We start from the raw sequence: 16,485 nt of genomic DNA, 5'->3' as shown, positions 1-16,485 counted from the left end.
TTTTTAGAACGAGGCAACTTTTAGTGCAGTTTTGATTCACAGCAAAACTGAGAGGAATGTACGAGATTTCTCATACATCTCCTGCCCCTACCACCACATGCAGAGCCTCCCTCATTACCAACATTAGGGTTCACTCTTGGTGTTGTACATTCTACGGGTTTGGACAAATGTGTAATGAAATGTATCCATCATTATAGTATCTTACAGAGTATTTTCACTGTCCTAAAAATCCTCTGTGCTCTGCCTATCCATCTCTCCCACCACTCCCAACTCCTAGCAACCTCTAAGCCTCTCACTATCTCCATAGTTTTGCCTTTTTGAGAATGTCGCAGTTGAAATTGTACAAATAATTCCACATTGTTGGAATTTTACAAATAGCCTTTTCAGATTGGCTTCTTTCAGTTAGTAATATGCATGTCAGGCTCCTCCACGTCTTTTCATGGCTTGATGGATCATTTCTTTTTAGCACTGAGTAACATTCTGGATGTACCACAGTTTATTAATCTATTCACCTAGTGAAGGATGCCCTGGTTGCCTCCAAGTTTTCACAATAATTAATAAAGCTCCATAAACATCCATGTGCAGAGTTCTATATGGATATAAGTTTTCAGCTCCTTTAAGTAAATACCAAGGAGCACTACTACCTAGTCATATGGTTGGTTGAGAGTACGTTTACTTACGTAAGAAACCACCAAACTGTCTTCCAAAGTGACCGTGCCATTTTGTATCTTCACCAGCAATGAATGAGAACCCATGTTGCTCCATATCCTTGCCAGCACTGGACACTGTGTTCCAGATTTTGGCTATTCTAATAGGTGTGTAGTGGTATGTTGTTTTACTTAATTTGCATTTTCCTGAAGACATGACGGGAAGCACATTTTCATATGCGAAAATATGCTTATTTGCCATCTGCACATCTTCTTTGGTGAGGTGTCTGTTAAAGTCTTTGGCCTACAGTTTGCTTTCTTATTGTTGAGTTTTAAAAGTATCTTGTATATTTTGGATAACAGTCCTTTATCAGACGTCTTTTGCAAATATTTTCCCCCAGCCTGTAGCTTGTCTTTTCATTCTGCTGATACCAAGTATTTTCAACCTGAAAATATCTGTTGCCATGTGAAATTTTTTTGGTGGCAAAGAATGGGAATCTATGGAATATATAAGACCCAGAGTAAGAACTTTTACTCTTCATTATCAAATAAAAGTAACAGAAAATTTACACAGCTACTTAGTAAAAACATCTTAACTTGGAATGAGATAAAAGACCTCAGGCTCAGGGCATCTGGGTGGCTCAGTCGGTAAAGTGTCCGATTTCGGCCCAGGTCACAATCCCATGCTTTGTGGGTTCGAGCCCCACATTGGGCTCTGTGCTGACAGCTCAGAGTCTGGAGCCTGTTTTGGATTCTGTGTCTCCCTCTCTCTCTCTCTCTGCCCCTCCCTGCTTGTACTCTGTCTCTCTGTCTCCCAAAAATAAATAAACATTAAAAAAAAAAGACCTGAGGCTCAATAAAAATTGAGCTAACATATTATCTGGACAATTTCCCTACTACTGCCTCAAAGTTATGGTACCACTTAGTCTGACTCTAGATCTTGTTCTCATCAGAGTTCCTGGAGGGTCTCCTCTGCCTAGTGCCTCTGTCCTACTTAGTCAAGCACCAAAGATCAAGGCTAGCTGTGGACTATTCAATTAGAAAATTATCCTTCTAAACTAATTTACAAACGAGACAATTTGTTCTGAAAATGGTGCTGAGATTACTGAACCACTGTTTCTGTTTTCTACCACCAAAAATTGCAAACACAGGAGGGAAGACTATCCACCCCACCCTTCAAGCCTACAGACCCTTGAATGATGATTTTTCTTAACTGCCTTATGAAGATAAAATGGCCAGAGAAGAAAGAATCAATTGGCTTATATTCCAATAGTTTCCACTCCAATATTCTCTCTCACTCTTTTATTCAGAGGCTTGGAGATGTTTTTTTTTTTTCTTTTTTCCTTAGAAATCTTATCCTCCAAATTACACTGTTTAAAGCTTTTTATAAAATCATTAAGCAAAAGCAACCGGCAAAAAGAAAAGCAAGTATTTGTAACCGCTTATGCCAAAAGCATTAGCATTACAGAATCAACCAATTTTCAATAGAATATATCAAGAAAGTAAATACATTTCAAAAATCTATAGTCAATCTATCCCGTCACTCACAAGCTCATTTCCTTGGCTCCACACTTCAATTTTTCTGAAAAAAATTTAAAGAAATATTTTGGTAACTTACAATCTAACGTGATGTTAAGCAAAAGATGGAAGGAACGTGTATTGCATGTTGATTCCCAGCTATACCACTGCCTTGCCGTGTAACATCAGGCAGTTCACTCTGCATCTCGTTTGTAAAACAGTGGGATTGCACTTTATTAGAAGTTGTTAACTCGTGGTCCCTTCACCACATCCAGACTGTGGACATACCTTGTTTGCCCAGCATATTTTAAAAATTGGGAAATTTCCACATTTTAAAAGTTGGGAAATTTCACATTCATATCCAGATTTCTCTCAAAAAATTTTAGGACTGACAACACCAGGCCTACATTCCCATGGGGCAATAAAGGCTGAAACTGAATAGAAACTGCCCCCCTGGCATAAAGGCATGGAACCTTGCTGTTACATTACCTGCCTGACTGTGTAGCATCTAAGCTTTTGATGAAATACACTACCTCTGAAGTTTCTTTCAGCTCTAACATGTAGAATGAGCCACATAGCAAAAGGTCCTTTCAACCTAAGTCTCAACTTTACTTGAATATAGGGATAATAACATCTGATCACCACTTGTGCTTTGGAGACAAAATGAAACAGTCAGTAGTGACTGCTTAGCCCAGTGACATAAATGTTGAGACTGCTTTCATAAATAGTAGAGGTTACAAACCCAAGTAACAGTGAACGAGAGGACTCAAAAACAGTACTATGATGGTCAATCCAATCTACATCAAAACTGACATGCTGATTCTTCTCTTCCTAACACAACACTGATCCCATTAAAAATCTGCTACTTGCCTCTAATTTTTAGAGATTAAGTCTTCATTCACTATGTCTAAAATAAGAGGCTGAGAAAAAAAATGAAGGTCCTGAATGGGCTGACCTCAAGATATACTTTAAAGTTATGATAAAACTTTTCAGCATGCAGTTTTCAGCAAAATCTGCTGTAGATCTTTCTGTTCTAATCACGACCATTCTTAGTTGCCAAGAATAAAGAGAGATGCATTCAAAAGTTTCTACAGGGAAAGGGGGCTTACTAAAAAGTTAGCCCCGGAATCCAGGAAAAAGTAAACAACTAGGGACCAGAGAGGTCAGTAAATGCAGAACACTGGGAGCACCAGCCATTCGTTCAGCTCTATTTTTCTCTCCCCTGGTCAGTCTGATTCTGTGCCTGCATCCACTCTATTTGTTCTACACCATCCTACCTCCTCCCATTATCTTAGAGTCTATAGCCTTCTAACTTTGAAACTTGAAACGCACATGGCCCTTCACCTTACCACCCTCTCCATATCGCTATCTCACTGTATCAAGTCTGGCTAACTTGCCTGTTTCTTGTGAGTCATATTTCTGAGAAAGGCAAAAAAAAAAAAAATAAATAAAACTACCAGGGGTGCCTGGGTGGCTCAGTGGGTTAAGCGTCTGACTTCAGCTCAGGTCATGATCTCATGGTCCGTGTGTTTGAGCCCCAGGTCGGGCTCTGTGCTGACAGCTCGGAGCCTGGAGCCTGTTTTGGATTCTAGGTCTCCCTCTCTCTCTCAAAAATAAATAAACATTTAAAACTAACTTTTTTAAATAAAAAATAAATAAAACTACCATACAATCCTACAATCCCACTTCTGGGTATACACCCAAAAGAACTGAAAGCAGGGTCTCAAAGAGATATTTATGTTTGCACATTCATATTCATAACAGCATTATTCACACCTCTTGTGGAAGGTCCATCAACAGATGAATCGATAAACATGTGGAATGTTATTCAGCCTTAAAAAGGGAAGATATCCTGTCACATGCTACAACACAGATGAACCTTGAGGACACTGTGCTCAGTGAAACAAGGCAGTCACAAAAGGATAAATACTATGAGCCCACTTATATGAGGTATTAAAAGAGTAACCAAATTCATCGGAAAAGAAAGTAGAATGGTGGTTATCAGGGGTTGAGGTGAGGGAAAATGAGGAGGAGTTGTTTCATGGATATAGATTTTCAGTGTTGCAAGATGAAGTGATTCCGAATATGTGTTGTGCAACAATGTGAATCTACTTAACACTATTGAACTGTACACTTAAAAGTGTTAAGATGGTAAATTTTAAGTTACACGTTTTTTATCACAATTATAAAAAATATTTTTTTGAATTTTTGAGAGAAAGAATCAGATCTGCCCAGATAATCTTCTTTGAAGAAAACTACACAAGCAGGGATCAGTGGCAAGTATAGGGACTGACTGCTGGTATACTCATTTGACAACTTTTTATTAAACACCTACTGTTTCCGACACTGTGCTAAGCTCTCAGCCAGGTTTCTACCCCTTCCCTGTTCAGCTGGCCATACTCAGTAAGCTTTCCTTATTTAAATAAAAGGGGTTGATAATCGGTATCTCTAAAACCATGGGCATTTTCACTTTTGTAAGTAAAGTGCATATTTTTATTGCATTATACCCTGCTATATAGTTAAATAAAGGGTTTTTAATTTTGTTTTTTGTTTTCTTTGTCCCTGGCTGTTCCTACTGTCACTCTGCCTAAAAGAAACAGTGCAGTTCTTCCGTAAGTGCTGCAAAAGAGCACTTGAAAAAGGCGACTCTAGGGCACAATGCTCTTAAAAGAAACCTCATCAACTTCAAAGTTAAGTACGCATCAGCAGTACAAAACCTTCCAATTCAAAGCATTACGAAACAAAACAAGAATCCCCTTCAGAATCTTCTTACTTGGTCCAAATATGAGAGTAGGAAAAGTTGGAATTCCTGGTATTAAATAATTTCATTGGTCTCAAATCTATAAATGTAGAAACTATTACTCCAAAGAGTGATTAAACTAAACTACTTGCAGAAGCTGCTTACTACAGAATTGCATTAAATAAATTGCCTATGAAAACATGCAACACAGGCTTAGGCAGGAAGGGTTTCATTCCCTATCTAAGTGGGTACTCCTGCCCATTCTCAGCTTCTGTGACAATGTCTCTCGATTTTCTTCTCATCACTGGCAGTTCCTTTCAGCTTTTTCTCACTGAATAATTTTTTTTCTCCCCAGTCCTTGAGTCCTTGGCACTTCCACAGTTCCAGCCCTGGCACTCTTCTTTTCCACTGCACACACTCCCTGAATGAATCGGAACTCGCACCGAAGCTTCTTACTTGCATGTTGGTAATTTTCAAGTCTACACCTCTAACCTAGACTTCTTTCTTCAGGTTTGGATCCATGTATCTGGCTACCCCTTGAAAAGCCCTCTGTCAGGGGCGCCTGGGTGGCGCAGTCGGTTAAGCGTCCGACTTCAGCCAGGTCACGATCTCGCGGTCCGTGAGTTCGAGCCCCGCGTCAGGCTCTGAGCTGATGGCTCAGAGCCTGGAGCCTGTTTCCGATTCTGTGTCTCCCTCTCTCTCTGCCCCTCCCCCGTTCATGCTCTGTCTCTCTCTGTCCCAAAAATAAATAAAAAACGTTGAAAAAAAAAAATTAAAAAAAAAAAAAAAAAAAAAAAAAAAAAAAAAAAAAGAAAAGCCCTCTGTCAGAAAAAATACCAGAAGTCAGTGACAAAAACTAATCTCATTAGCTTAACCTTTCTCACCATCCTCGATGTTCCTTAACTCTGCATTCCATTGCTGATTAATGATAAAAATCCACCAGTTGCCAAACATGAGAAGAATTCTAGTTGCCCTCTCCTACCTACTTGAAGCCCCTACCCATACATACTCCCTGTACACCCTAGGTAACAATCAGTCACGAGCCTTTCTGAATCTACTTCAAATGCACCCCTTTCTTTTGAACCCAATTGTCACAGCCTTGGTTAAATCCTCCTAATTTTCACCTGGATACCACCTAGCCGGTCTTCACGTTGCTCCAGCCCCAGCCGTCCCACGATTAAACTTTATCAATATCTCCTCATTTTAAGTCCAAACTCCCTAGAAGTCTATGAAAGTAAGCATAACCTGATTTTTGCCTAGGTATTCTCACTGTAACAACTACACATCACTCCCCGCATGAACATACACTCCTTATGTGCAGAGGCCGTATTACCATTACCATCACAATAAATGTGTTGAATGACAATACTTCTCCAGTCTTTCTTGCCATTGCTTCATACCTACCCAGCTTCCAGAAGTACTAAATTACTTGCAGTTCTGCCATTATGCCATGCCTTCCTGCTTCTGTACTTTTAGGTACACTGTGCCCCTTTCAAAATGCCTCACTTTATTCTCACCTGAGTAGGCTTTATGTTGATCCTTAAGATTCAGTTGAACTATCACCACTTTTAGAAAAACTTTTTTCTTAACTTTTTAAAGTTTATTTATTCTGAGAGAGAGAGACAGAGAGAGGGTTAAAGGGAGAGAGAAAGAGAGCACGAACAGAGGAGGGACAGAGAGAGGAGAAAGAGAAGCCCAAGCAGGCTCTGCACTGATGAGGGGCTCAATCTCATGAACCTGTGAGATCATGACCAGAACTGAGATCCAGAGCCAGGACGCCTGACTGACAGAGCCACCCAGGCACCCTAGAAAAACTTTTTAAACGGTTGCTCCTAATATTCCATTGTGTTTCCACAGTACCATATGTCTTTACTAGACTATATTGTAATTGTAGATTTACTTGCCTGTCTTTTCCACCAAACTATGAGGTGCAGACGGACAGAAACAGTGACTATCTTTACTGTATTCCCAGTACCTAATACAGTTCCTGGCACTTAGCAGGCCCTAAATAAATATCTAATAAATACAGTATGAATTTGTCTTGTAATAGGAATCCCAGATTGCATCTCTACATTGCCACAGTCTAGGTTTGTGATCAAACAAAAAACAAGAGATACAAGAATATTTCTCTCTTAAAATATATATATAATATTCCACTATGTAACATTTTAGATTCAAAAGGAAATACATCCCAAATGCATAGTCATCTCAACTCCATTTTGGAAATAAGTAATGTATATAATCATGAATAACTCTCTTTAAATTGCGTGTTACTTTTAGAGAGGGAAAAAAAAGGATAACATTTCTGGCCTAAAAATTATGTGTATCACAACAAAATATCCCATACTCATTTCAAAGATGTCCCAGTGTCAGTTATAAAAACTAATTTTTAAAAATATTTTCTTTTAAATTAGCTAAATTTCAGTAAAAATATTTTCCAAAGGCTCAATAAATTAAACACTGTCCTATGAAACAAATTTATGTTTATAAGTACTGCCTAAATCGTTCCATTTTATATCAAGTTGTTTAAAACAGGCCCCTCATCAGAAAGTAAATATAAGTAGATTTTAAGATCGATGGATAGAGCCAGAGACTCTGTCTGCATCTTCTTACTACACCACACACATTAACAAAACTCAAATTATAATCATAAATGTTATGTTAACAGAAGAGTTGACTTTTTAACCACTTTTGTCAAAGTACCAAATATGGACTCCCATAGCCATGCTACTGATTCAAGACCCAAGGAAGGGAGCCAAAAGGCTCGTCCACAAGGAAGAAAAGAAAAATATCATTACAGCTCTCTTAACATCGAAGACTTGTTTCAAGCTTCTTCTTTAAAAAAAAAAATCATTTGGTAACAGCTTTATTATCTGAAGACAAAAACAAGGCTTAAAATTCACTTAAGTGCTCAATCTTGTACTCCATTAACATTCTATCCTTTTGCGGTCACAAATTTTAGAAGCAAAACGCTAACAATGAATCAAAGGACAACTTTCACATATGCTGAAAATATCTGCTTCAGTTAACAAGTTGTTTTTTTACAAAACTGTATAGAAATAATTTTGAAAACAGCTTCAAACAGAGAGGAGGCAAACCACAAGAGACTCTTAAATACAGAGAGCAAACTGAGGGTCAGTGGGGGCTGGAGAGGAGGGGAAAATGGGTGATGGGCATTGAGGAGGGCACTTGTTGGGATGAGCACTGGGTGTTGTATGTAACTGATGAGTCATGGGAATCTACTCCCGAAACCAAGAGCACACTGTATATACTGTATGTTAGCTAACTTGATAATAAATTACATTTAAATAAATAAATACCACAGAGTAACTCATTTAAAAAAATAAATAATTTTGAAAGCTGTCATTCTATGTCTAATAAATCAGTTTAGTATCATATTTAAGTACAAAATTTTTTTTTAAATTTTTTTAATGTTTATTTATTTTTGAGAGAGAGAGAGGCAGAGCCCAAGCAAGGGAGGAGAAGAGAGAGAGGGAGACACAGAATCAGAAGCAGGCTCCAGGCTCTGAGCTGTCAGCACGGAGCCCGACACAGGGCTCAAACTCATGAACCGTGAGATCATGACATGAGCCAAAGTCAGATGCTTAACCGACTGAGCCACCCAAGCGCCCCTAAGAAAACAATTTCCATAATAGTTTTTAGAAAGAGAAATAACTCGTTAGCAAATTGAAAAAGACTTTAATTTTTCTTGAATTTTAGCTGGAGATGCTTTCTACAAAGTTAAAATGGTCACATGTAAGACATAGTGCTCTTGGTTTCTCGCTCTAAATGACAAAAAATTTCCGGCTATTTATTTTTCCTTCTGAGAGCAAAGGAAAAAAAACAGCATTAAACCAAAATATAATGCTAAATGCAAATGATTTAAAAATTTTAAAAGCAACTGTATCTTTATTTGAAAACTTCTCTTGAAAAACTTCCTTAATAACATGATGAACATGACTTCCTATATAAAAGTTAACACAACTAGATGAAGTGTTTTGAGAAGATAATGCCATAAAGACTCTGAAATGCTAAGTCCTCCCTCCTTTACAGAAGTAGTCTTGTGTGGAAGCAATAAATCACAAACATCTCATAAATGTTCTTATGTCTTTTGTTCCCAATTTCTGAAGGATGGACAATTTTAAAAACACAAAAGTAGAATAAGCAGCACAAATGAATTCAACTTTGGCATCAAAAATGTTCTATTTGGCCAAGCTTAGTTTTAGTATCTTGTAACCATTAAGCAGAAAGTTTAAGTCTTATTTCCATTTTAAGTCCCTCCTCAGGTAATAGAGATTGAAATATGCATTCAAGATTAGTAAAGGAAAGGCCTGATCTCTTTGTAGAGGTTTTTCAACAGAGGTTACAAAGATCAGGATAGAACAGCATGCTTTGTAACTAAAATGAAGGAAAACATATGATAGCAAAAGAATAATTTTTTGATAGAGTAGCCATTAGCTTTTCTTACCCTGAACTACATTTTTGTAAAAGTTACTACTTCAAATCAATAATAAAATGACAGAAAATAGGTTTTTAGAGTGTTTCAAGTAAACAAATCCATAATTTCTAGTAAAAAAGGAAAACCTATTAAACACTCCAATACACACTACACCCTCCCGTGGGCATGCCTCCATGGAAAAATATAAAAAGATTTAGTTGGGTTTTCCACTCAGTTAAATCAGTCCTATAACTAATGAAACGATGGCTCTAAAAACCTCATAAAAGTTAACACTATTTTAATCACTTGTCTTAGCATCTGAGTTAGAAGAAAGAGTTTTTTAGAAATAACAATTTAGATCCTATAGAGTAGGAAATAAAATCATAATCTGCTTATCTTCCCTTAAAAAACAAAGTGATATCAGATTATTTCTTTAACTTAGAAAAACAGATAAATAAAGTAAATCACATGTAAAGATATATAATTAAAAGATAAAGTATACTTTATATCATGAGCTGCAAAGGCGGTACTAATATTTTAAAGCAAAATACAAAAATTATGGTTCCTTAGTGAGAACTGTGGCAGAAAAGCAGTATGTTCATTAAGTTTTTCAGGAAAACAACTTACATTATCACCTGGTAATATTTAGTATTACTGGCCTCATGAGGCTGTGTGGTCACTATACAGAAATATAAACACACTTGGAATAAAATTAAGAGACTACCTAAAAGAGCCCTTATTCTATATGGCTAATGTTTCAGTACTTAAATGATAGAATAGAAGCAAAACTAGATTAAAAGTATCTGCAATGGTCCAAATATCATTTCAAGTTTCTCTAATTTACAACAGAATACTATATATATATTTAATACATAAAGCTAGAAATCATGTATGAGGATGTACATTTCCCAAAATGCATGAAAGAATTTTTGAACAAATATACTCAAAGAAAAATAAGTTACAACTAAGATTACTTAAGGGCTTAACTAGACAGAAACCATCAATTAAAGGACAACAGTGACATCTAGTGGACATTTCAAATATAGGCCACACACATTTTGGATCAAAACATTTTGTGTGTCACATATTTCAACCTGCCTGAGGGCTTACAGGACAAATCTTTAATTTTAAAACAAAACAAGCCAGCTATGATCCAAAAAGGCTTATAAATATGAGTGACCCAATCATTGATAAATACAAAATGTTTAAGTATAAGAAGTACATATCTCGCATCTTTAAAGTTCTTTAAACACTGATTAAACATATCATATATGACTAAAAGAAGGGCTAGTAAAAGGTCCAATGTAATTATGATAATAAAAAGAATTTAAAATATTCTGAATGAAAAAGCACTGGGGTGAATGAAGAAACTAACAAAGTTTATACTTTGTTTATACTGGTTTATACTTTTGGTTTAGGGGCTCTTGGGTGGCTCAGCTGGTTAAGTGTCTAACTTTGGCTCAGGTCATGATCTCACAGTTTATGAGATTGAGCCCCGTGTCAGGCTTTGTGTTGACAGCTTGGAGTCTGGATGGAGCCTGCTTTGGGTTCTGTGTCTCTCTCTCTCTCTGCCCCTCCCCTGCTTGCATTCTGTCTCTTTCTCTCTCAAAAATAAATAAAAACATTAAAAAAAAAGTAAATGAACATTAATAAGACCAGGTGGTCATCTCAAAAAGCAACAAACTTAACTCAAAGAAGGATGAAAAAACAAAACAAAACAAAACAAAAAACCAAAATACCTGTGGATGAAAATGTTCTTACATATTCTTATTGGTCAATACATAAACAAATTTCACAAGAGAACAACACCACATTCATTGAGTAAATAATGAAAATATATGTGATTTTTATTAAATATTTTATTACTAATTCAGGGAAGAAATATAAATGTAGAGGCAGATCTTATAAACACTAAGTCAAATAAGAGTCCAGGCCACAAATTAGCCAGAAGTCTTTCAAACATCACAGGTGCTTCCAGATCTCTCAGAACTACCTAATTTAAAAGATTTTAATGATTATTTGAGCTCAAAGATTTCCTGACAAGGAAAAAATGCAAAGGGCCAGAACTTTATAAATACAAAGTTCAAACTCATTCAAAGTACATGAAATGTAAACATGTTGGGACTAGTAACATTCAAGTCACAAAAGCATTATCTTAACAGTTTCAAAAAGTTAGATAGTACATTAAATAAATTGGGATATATTCAAACAATGGACTATAACTCCAGAATATAAAAGAATGAAGTACTGATACATGCAACAACAAGGATGAAATGTCAAAAAATTAGGCTGAATGAAAGAAGCCTTACAAAAAGTTACACCTTTTGTGATTGCATTTATATGACATGCTATATAACAGGCAAAACTGATCTATAAAATGAATGAATGAACGAATGAAATTAGAGCAACACTTACCTCTGAGAGTAGGATAGAGATGGAGATTGACTGGGAAGGAATATGAGGGAATTTTATGGGGTAAAGAAAATATTCTATATCTTAATAGAAGTTGGGGTTATACGTATGTTTGCATTTGTCAAAACTTACCAAATAATACATAATTAAGATTGTGCAAAACATATATACATTGTACCTTAAAATATGAACCTGAAGCAAATATTCATAACTCTAGTTATCATATATCATGCTGAAGTATTTGGGGTGATATGTACAAATATCTGCAACTTATTTTGAATTGCATATAAAAATTAGATGAATTGATGGACAGATTATAATAAGGCAAATACAGCAGAACATTAACAATTATAGATAGAATTTAAGAGATGAGTATACTGGGATTCACTATATAATTCTTTAAATTTTCCTGTATGTCTAAAAATTTCCATAATAAAACACTGGGAAAAAATTAAAATGACAATCAGAATTTAAAAAAAAAATTTAAATATAAAAAATTTAAAGTGTTTTCTTACATATTAATAATTTCCCATTTATATATTAACATTTTAATCTGTCTAATCTAAAGTCAAATGTAACCATTCTCTAAAGAGCAAGAGTTACAGGAAAACATATTTTTAAAAATGTGAAAGACATACCCGAATTTCTTGAAGATTGTGAAAATTATTTCCTACTCTGACCGAGATCTTGCTTGGAGTATAGCTTTCATCAGATTTGTAGTCTGCATAAATACATAATGTCTTCACTGTTGTTTTTCTTCTAAAAGCAATAAAATAAAAACATGTTCTTTATCACGTGGGAAGATTATATCCAAAACATCTGATTGCAGTTCACTCAAATGAGTACTTCAATCAACAATTTCCATTTCATTTCAACAATGATGAAAATGAAGAACAAGTAAAAATACAGATACACATTCATACAGGCATCTCTTATCTAGAACATGGTCAAGAACCAGATGTGAGTAAATTAAAAACAGTTGAGCTAAAATAGGTACCTTAACATGCAAACAGCATTAAGAATTTCAGTCCTCTTCATTTATGTTTTACACAAAAAAGTTACTCTAAAAAACTTGTTTTTTTTTTTACTAGTTAATTACTTAATTTCCTATATCAATATTTGAAAATAACTAGCTAAGTAAGAAATTAAGTCCAACAAACCAAAATCATTTATAATATAATTTTATAATATATAAACATATATTACAGCACATATTGTACAATAATAGTGTAGTTTTTTTTTTTTTTAATTTTTTTTTCAACGTTTTTTATTTATTTTTGGGACAGAGAGAGACAGAGCATGAACGGGGGAGGGGCAGAGAGAGAGGGAGACACAGAATCGGAAACAGGCTCCAGGCTCCGAGCCATCAGCCCAGAGCCTGACGCGGGGCTCGAACTCACGGACCGCGAGATCGTGACCTGGCTGAAGTCGGACGCTTAACCGACTGCGCCACCCAGGCGCCCCTTAAAGGAAAATCTATTATGTAATGCAAGAAATAAAATTCTGTTTTTAAAATATATATATATCTTAGGAAGAGAAGCAAAGACAAAACAAAACACAAACACAAAAGTAATCTCAGAAAAAATAGCAAGTAGCCAAAAAACATGAAAATGTTTTAATCTCTAATAATCAAAGAAATATAAATTAAAATACATAGACATTAGTTTTCTTATCATATTAAAAAATATTAAAATGACTGATAATATCCAAATTTGATTAGAAAAAGTTACTGTCATAATAAGCTGGTAAGGCACACAGCCTTTGACCCATGAATTCAACTTCTGAGAATACATTAAAAAACAAAAATAACACAAATACTTAAAAATGGATGCGGAAAAAATGTTTACCATCCTGGGGTTAAATTACTAAAAAATTATAAACTCAAATATCCACCTCAATAGGTAATTAGTTATATCTATTCAATGAAATCCTATATAACTATTTCAAATAATCACACATATACAGGTTAGGTAAAAAGGCAGATTACAAAACAGTATATACAGAAGGATTGCATTTTGGGGAAAACAAAAAAAATTTTAAAGGCATATACACCTACATATATGTATAGGTTATATATATATATATATATATATATATATATATATATATATAAAGATGTAGATAGAATCATACAAAAACACTAAAAGTGACTATTTTGGTGGAATAGATCTATGAGAGAGCTTTATTTTTTTTTATGATTTATATATTTTTGGAATAATTTTTTTTACATTAAGCATGTGCTATTTGGGTCATTAGGGGAAAAAAAAAAACACTAGACAATTTTAAACATCAACCAAAAAAACCCATTAAGAAGTCTATTTAAACATGCTTTAAAAGTTAAGTTCTGGTATAAACTGGCACTAACTTATTAACAATGAGCTCCTTGAACAGAAGTAGTCTGTGTCAAAAGTCAACCAATAAAAACAGCAGGGGATCTGTAGCTCTTAGTGTGGGGACCAAACTTCTATAGCCCAAGCTATTCATCAAAAACAAATGGGGAAAGTTAAGGACTTTTCTTCAAATAATAAAGACAGATCAAGATGTAAAACACTAAGTACCCAGGAATCGCTGACAGGATAAATACCATTACCAGGTTTTCAGAAGAGGCCAGAGGTATCAAACTGACATCTTTCTTTCTGTTGGGCCAGGAAGGAGACATGAGAGGAAGCAAGGGAAGAGGGGAAATTTTGAAGGGCATACAAAAGATCTTTTCCTGATGAGCCAGAAGCAGGCAGTAAAAGGTCTTTCTTATTATGGAGAGATCAAAGATCATGAAGATTACTCTTGAAGACTTTTGCTTTTCTTTTTTAACAAAAGCAGATCTAAAGAGCCAAGCTTTCCGCTGTTCAGAATAATTTTATCTCCAAGTTATGAAATTTAAGATAACTTAGTCACTGGAACATAAAAGATAATCAGGATGAGGTTAGAAAAGCAAAGAATAATAACACCACAAATGATTATAAAGACAACAGCAACAAGTACAAAATAGCAAATGAACTTTGGCCCAGAAGTAAAGCTTTTTATGTATTATTTAATTCACTTCTCAACCTTGGATACAGAAGCCATTACCACCTTCATTTTACTGATTTAAAAAAAAAGCAACCAGTAACACTCAGGTTAATATTAACTGACTGAAGGTAAAAGAGCTAGTATGCAGGCAGGCACAGTTGAAGCTGAAAGATGTGTCTATCTGCTTCACATGACCTTAACACATATCACCTTGCTGTTAATTATACTTAACTTACTCAACAATCATTGGTTCCAATTTGCAGGAATATGTACGTGTCTGTAGTTCTTCAAATTTTATCTGCCGTAAATTGGGATCCATGTATTCCCGGAAATCATATTTAATATGATAATCTGATTACATAATTATATAATTTCATTACATTTGCAAAAGAAACTGTGACCTCACGAAAAGTTTAAAAACTATTACTCTAAAATGTAGCCATAAAGCCTTTTAAAATTATTTATCAATTTTATCTCGTGGTGAATGTAAAAACTAACACTGCACAGAAAACCATGCTATGTGTCAAACAGCAATGCCTGTGGGAAGATTAAATGCGTAGATTATGAGACATCATGGCAGCTACTTAAATTGCTCAAATCATCATTATAATAATAATCACCATACTCTGTAAGCCAAGCATTGTGCTAAACATTTAGGGTAAAGTACTATAGGAAGGAAAGAGGGAGGGGGTAACATGTCCCCATTTCTGATGACACAAGTAACATTCCCAGCCTCTCTATTCCTCACCCATGACTCCCTTTCTGCTGAGAAAGAGCTGCTGGCAGGAGGTACACATTGACTTTGTTCCTTCATGCCACAAATTTAATAGAGGCAGGCTCTACCTGGTCTAGCACCTTTATAACTGGATGGGCAAGTCTGTTTAATTCTAGGGTTCAATATTAGCAAATACACTTAACTGTAGATGTAAGCCCCTTTCTCAAACATCAGCGTTGTCAGTTTTACAAGGGTGATACTTTGGTCTCCATCTGCTGACTCCTGAATAATTTTTCAATTCATTGGGAACCCGTGAAATTGCAAGAGAAGACATTAGAGACAGACACTCCAGGTTGACAACCTAACAGCCCCTGTTCCCTTCTTTCTTTATGGCATTCTACTAAAAGACTATATTCCCTAGCTTCCCTTAAAGCTAGATATGACGACATGACTAAGTTATGGCCAATTAGATTTACACCAAATGACTGTATTTTATAAAGAAAGGTTTTTTTAAATTTTTAAAAAATTTCTTAATGTCTATTTTTTGAGCATGAGCAGGGGAGGGGAAAGGAGAGAGGGAGACACAGAATCCGAAGCAGGCTCCAGGCTCTGAGCTGTCAGCACAGAACCCAATGCAAGGCTTGAAGCCATGAACTGTGAGATTATGACCTAAGTTGAAGTTGGACACTTAACCAACTGAGCCACCCAGGCGCCCCTATAAATCAAGTTTTTAATGTTTATTTTTTTTATTTGCAAGAGAGAGAGAGAGGGCAGAGAGAGAGGGAGACACAGAAACCGAAGCAGGCTCCAGGCTCCAAGCTGTCAGCACAGAGTCCAACACAGGACTCAAACCCACGAGCCATGAGATCATGACCTGAGCTGAAGTCGGACACTTAACCGACTGAGCCACCCAGATGTCCCAAGAAAGGTTTTTTTTTAAAGGAAGACATCCCCCTTTACCTTCTCCACCTACTCCTTCCTGCTACCTGGGATATGGACATAATGG

The 16,485-nt window shown here is 35.7% G+C and overlaps 1 protein-coding gene across 6 annotated transcripts in view; it reads right to left on the bottom strand.

The window, feature by feature from the left end:
- Positions 1–16,485, bottom strand: part of ANAPC10 (anaphase promoting complex subunit 10) — a 107,624-nt gene that overhangs the window by 43,642 nt on the left and 47,497 nt on the right. For 4 of the 6 annotated variants that reach the window (XM_058721266.1, XM_058721269.1, XM_058721268.1 and 1 more), the window contains exon 4: positions 12,394–12,514. In XM_058721266.1, the coding sequence (XP_058577249.1) occupies positions 12,394–12,514 (121 nt within the window). Of the gene's footprint in view, positions 1–11,758; positions 11,789–12,393; positions 12,515–16,485 lie in introns of all 6 variants that reach the window. The other 2 variants (XM_058721265.1, XM_058721264.1) reach the window with 2 other exon arrangements.

This window comes from Neofelis nebulosa, chromosome 3, assembly GCF_028018385.1.
Source record: "Neofelis nebulosa isolate mNeoNeb1 chromosome 3, mNeoNeb1.pri, whole genome shotgun sequence".
NCBI classification, from domain to species: domain Eukaryota; kingdom Metazoa; phylum Chordata; class Mammalia; order Carnivora; family Felidae; genus Neofelis; species Neofelis nebulosa.
This window is presented reverse-complemented; position numbering and strand designations above follow the sequence as displayed.